The sequence below is a fragment of the Durio zibethinus genome, chromosome 9 (genome assembly GCF_047325235.1).
Source record: "Durio zibethinus cultivar Kanyao isolate XHJ-2024 chromosome 9, ASM4732523v1, whole genome shotgun sequence".
NCBI classification, from domain to species: Eukaryota; Viridiplantae; Streptophyta; class Magnoliopsida; order Malvales; family Malvaceae; genus Durio; species Durio zibethinus.
This window is the reverse complement of record NC_143170.1, coordinates 24,040,460-24,044,948: the sequence shown is the minus strand read 5'-3', so window position 1 is coordinate 24,044,948 and position 4,489 is coordinate 24,040,460. Positions and strand designations below refer to the sequence as shown.

At 29.9% G+C, this 4,489-nt stretch overlaps 1 protein-coding gene across 1 annotated transcript; it reads left to right on the top strand.

Annotated features, from left to right (window-relative positions):
* Positions 1–1,213: 1,213 nt before the first annotated feature.
* LOC111312003 (succinate dehydrogenase subunit 7A, mitochondrial-like) lies at positions 1,214–3,604 on the top strand. The gene is made up of 4 exons (XM_022911905.2): positions 1,214–1,469; positions 1,587–1,655; positions 2,260–2,362; positions 3,343–3,604. Exons 1-4 carry the CDS (start codon positions 1,413–1,415, stop codon positions 3,423–3,425), a joined length of 312 nt encoding a protein of 103 aa, XP_022767640.1. The 5' UTR covers positions 1,214–1,412; the 3' UTR covers positions 3,426–3,604.
* The last annotated feature ends 885 nt before the right edge of the window (positions 3,605–4,489 follow it).

Here is a 4,489-nt window from a genome sequence, read left to right as displayed (position 1 = left end):
ATTCTATGAATAACTGTTATGTGAAAAAGTTGTTCTATGAATAGTTATTTTGTAAAGTAACTTTCACTTAAATAAATTTATTAGTTGTTCTGATTTATTTTCAACTTTAATAATTTTATAAAAATTTAAAATATAAAATATTAGTATTCAAAATCAAGTATCTATAAAATAGCATACAGAAAGAAGAACCTAATGAACACCAAATATATCATAAGCAAATATATATATATATATATATGGAGTATTGTGTTATTAGTCAAAGAAATTCCTGCAATAACCATTTTCAAAATATTCCTCACACATGCAAGGTAGACAATTTCCATCATAAAGCATTTTAATCTTCTAATTTTGAGGTGATTGTTGTTCATCATCTTATTTTCCTTTCTGGATGTTATGTTGTTTGTAATTGCCTCTTATATTGCCTAGAATGTTATGGTGTCTAAAGTTGCTTCCTATATTGCCTGAATCTAATACTTAAATCGCATAAAAAACAATTGATAACAAATCAAACACCCACTTTCCTTTAAGAAAAAATGCTAATAAAAAATCAATTAAATGAATGAAAATTGGGAGAAACATGCATATATAGATAAAAAATAATGATAATAATGATGAAACCTAGGAAAAGATCATTAGAAAGTGATCTTGTGAATATACCATGTTATTTCAAAATAGATCTGTTTAAAGATCGAGTAATTCATTCAAATTTGAAGATCTTTTTAAATTTTAAGAGAATTTAAATAAAAAATTAAATTTTATTAAACAGATTTGAATATAATTTTTAGATCCGTATAATTTTAAGTTAAGTTTTAGATTAAAAAAATTAAAATTTGAACTCGATTAAACCCAAATAAAATAAAAATTAAAATAGTATAATTATATAAAATATATTTTTTTTTATTTTAAAAAAAAATTTTAAAATTTTTTTTATTATATAAATTAAATTTAATAAAATGAGTTTGAGATTTATGTTTTTAATTTGTATCAAACTTAAAAAAATTTGAAAACTCAAAATATCAAATCAAATCAAACTTAAATAAATATATAAATTATTAATATCAAATATAAATTTAATTTAAACCTAATCTAACTCGATCCTTAACCTATTCTACTTTAAATTCCATACAACCTTGAAAAATCCATAGCTAATTATACACGTGACAACTCAATATTCATCGATACTAAAACACATGGCAAGAACCCTGATGTTAGTACAGCCGCAGAGCCAGCAAAGTAAAGGGGGGAAAAAACATTTTGGCTAAAAACAATAATATGAAAAACATTAGGGGTATAATTACCAAACGTGGAATTAAATTATTTTCGCTTGAGGATTAAGCCCAATTGGCTTTCTGCTTCCCACCAGCTTCTTTTTTTTTTTTTTTTTTCAATCTGATCCGCGAAATTTCAAAGGAATGGCCTTTTTCCTTCAAAAAAGTAGCCTTGCCAATCACTTCAGATCTTCTTATCAGGTACAGAATTATTTATACATTTTATTTATGTATAGTAATTCAATTTGATATTTATTGGGTCTTTGCTTGATTTGTTAATAGCTCTATCTAACTCTCCGAATTTGTTTACTGAAGCAGAAGACAGAGGGTTCCTTGGCTGTCCCAAATCGAGCATTTCACGTGGAACTTGGGGATCGTGAGAAAGCTGTGAGTCTCCCCTTTTCTGTATCTTTCCCAGTTCAATTTTCCTGATAAAAATATACCCTTTTTCGGTCTTGCTCTTTTAATTTTGTATTGATTGGACAAAAAGGTTGCATTTCTATCATCTGGGTCAGTCAAAGTGCTGTTAAGCTAGAGTTTTGGACTTTATAGGTTGGAATTTATCTATTTTGAATTGAGCTCATATTAATAGATGAAGTGAAGAGTAGAAATTTTTCTTATTTCGAAATATTCAAAAAATTATTTTCTTTTAACTCTCCTTGATCATTGGGAGAGTTACGTGGAACGCGGATTGATTCGGTTCGAGGAAGCGGAACCTGAAAATGCGGTATGATGGATAGTCTTCTTCACTTCACTCAGTATGAGCAAAATTCAAACATTCTGAATGTTTTATATCAATTGTTAATTCAATATATAATTCACTTTAATCTCTAGGAAAATAGCAATTAATTTCTTAGAAAGATTTAAACGGTTTCCTTGTTTTTTTTCGAGGGGAGAGAGCTAGAAGTGATTAGTGATTTCTTTTATATTCTTACATGTGATACTCTGGTGCCATAGTTGGTTCTATTTTGATGTGGAACATGCCCTGCAGCTCTTGGCAAAGGACCCTTCTTTAAGCCGATTTAAATCTTATAAGAAGAATGTGTGGCGACTGAAGAGAATTGGGGATGTTCTGACAATTGTCGTTGTAGCAGGTAAGGCTAGTATTTGCTATAAATTGAATTAATTGGTTCATGAGTTTTACTATGTGTGGATAACTCCATAAGAAGTTGGATTTGACTCTTTATGATCCTGTTTGAGGTGCTTCAAATATATCTCTAATATTTATAATGGTTTGAATTGATTTTGGGTAAATTTGGACATTACACTATTTTTGTACTCACCGGAAATCTTCGTTCTTTTCTGTTTTTAATTTTCACTTTCCCCTTCTTTCTTAGAAGGAAAAAAAAACTTGAAATGAAACAAAATTTGTACAAAATCATTTAAAAGCTTAATTTTGAAAGTATACAACCTATGTGGTGATGCATCATCACCTTGTCAATGCTACATTTTAAGAATTCATTGTGTTAATAGCTGCTCCACCCCACTTCTTTTTTTTTTTTTTTAATGGGGATTGAGAAATTGTGGACCAAGTAAGAAAGCATGTTGAATCAATCTTAATAAATTTGATTGATTAGATAGTTAGCTCAGCAATTTCTAGAGTTTGCTGTACAGGCCCTTGCATGAGATCAGAAAGATTGTGGTTGCTATATCACAGTCTGGGGGGTTGATACAAAATTATTGTGTTCAAAATTGTGATGAATGTTCAACTTCATTTTTCTTTGTGGCATTTTATCATTGAATATTTATACTCAAGTTCTCTCCCCATTTGGTTTATATCTTCTTTTTTTTCCCCAACCCTTTGCTTTGGAAAAAGAAGGAAGAAAATTATACTCCTAAACTTGCAGCTTTGCTCATTTTATGTGTGCAATTGAGTGAGAAAGTTCTGTCATGAATTGCTGGCCTATAATATTCAGAATAAATGGTGAGAAGTAGGATACATTAAGCCAATTGCCTTACTAAACCTCAATTGGAGAAGGAAAAAAAAGCTGATGCATTGCTGCTTAAGGAAGACAAACAGTTAAGCAGACGTGCTAAACTTCTTGTATGAGGGTCTAATCTTTGGTTGTTTCAGGTTGTTGCTATGAAATTTATGTCAAGGCAGCAATGCGAGAAGAAGCTCGGAACCAAGCAAAGGCTGCTGGTGGAAGTGAATGAGGCTGTGCATTTTTTGCTTCTGTGCCAAAAGGAAAAAGTGTATGCCTTCAGGTTTTGATTTTCTTTTGGCTGCAATATTTTAACCCTTAATGATTTTGCCTCATTGATAAATAGGCAAAAACAAAATTTGCCGGTGCGACATTCTTGAATATAAGACTCTACTCAGCAAATTTCTTTCAGGTTCTCATCTTTCACAAAATGATTCCAATAATTTAAGAAAATTGCCCATCTGGTTTTTTTGAGTATGCACTGTGACATAAAGAAAACATCCAAACCGTACTGCTGTGTGCTAGTTGGAGAGGTGAAAAAAGAGAAGCAGTGAATGGGTTGCTGTGAAAACCTGCACTCAAATTGCAAAATATTATCCGTTTTGACTCGAAGGTCACACGGTTTTATTTCACAAAAGGGATCACATAAGTTTTAGGTTTAGATCTTTATATATATCATATCATATCCACATATTCTTTCAATGTGAGATTGAGGGCGTTACAGTTGCATTTTACTTCAGCAAATGCTTAATCGCATGATATGTTACTGGAACTAGTTATTAGGCAAGATTAAGGTTTTGGGATGTTGTCATCTCATTTGGCTTATAATTCTGGTTCAAGAATGCAGGTTTTGTTGTCACTCTGTGCACACATTATCATAGCATGTGGGTTGTAGATGATCATGCTCTGTTAATTGTGCTTCAATGGTTTAATCATGTCGATCATTTTTCAATACAGTTGCCATTGAAAGGAGTTAATCACACTTTTAGAATCTGAATTTTAAAAAAATATACAAATTAATACCTAAAAAAAATAAAATGTACAATTTGCATATTGAATTTTCAAATAATATATCATTTAGGCTCAAATTCTAATATTATTAATTTAATCAGTTTATATTGTAATAGAATCAGTACAATTTTGATATATACATGTTATTTATATATGCATGTTATTTATTAAATAAAAGTGTTAAATATTTTGTAAAAATTTTATGTGAATGTCATATGGAGGTCAAGCGATAAAAAATAATTGATTCATTGTAGACAATTTTTTACAATTAAGGTAAAAATATAT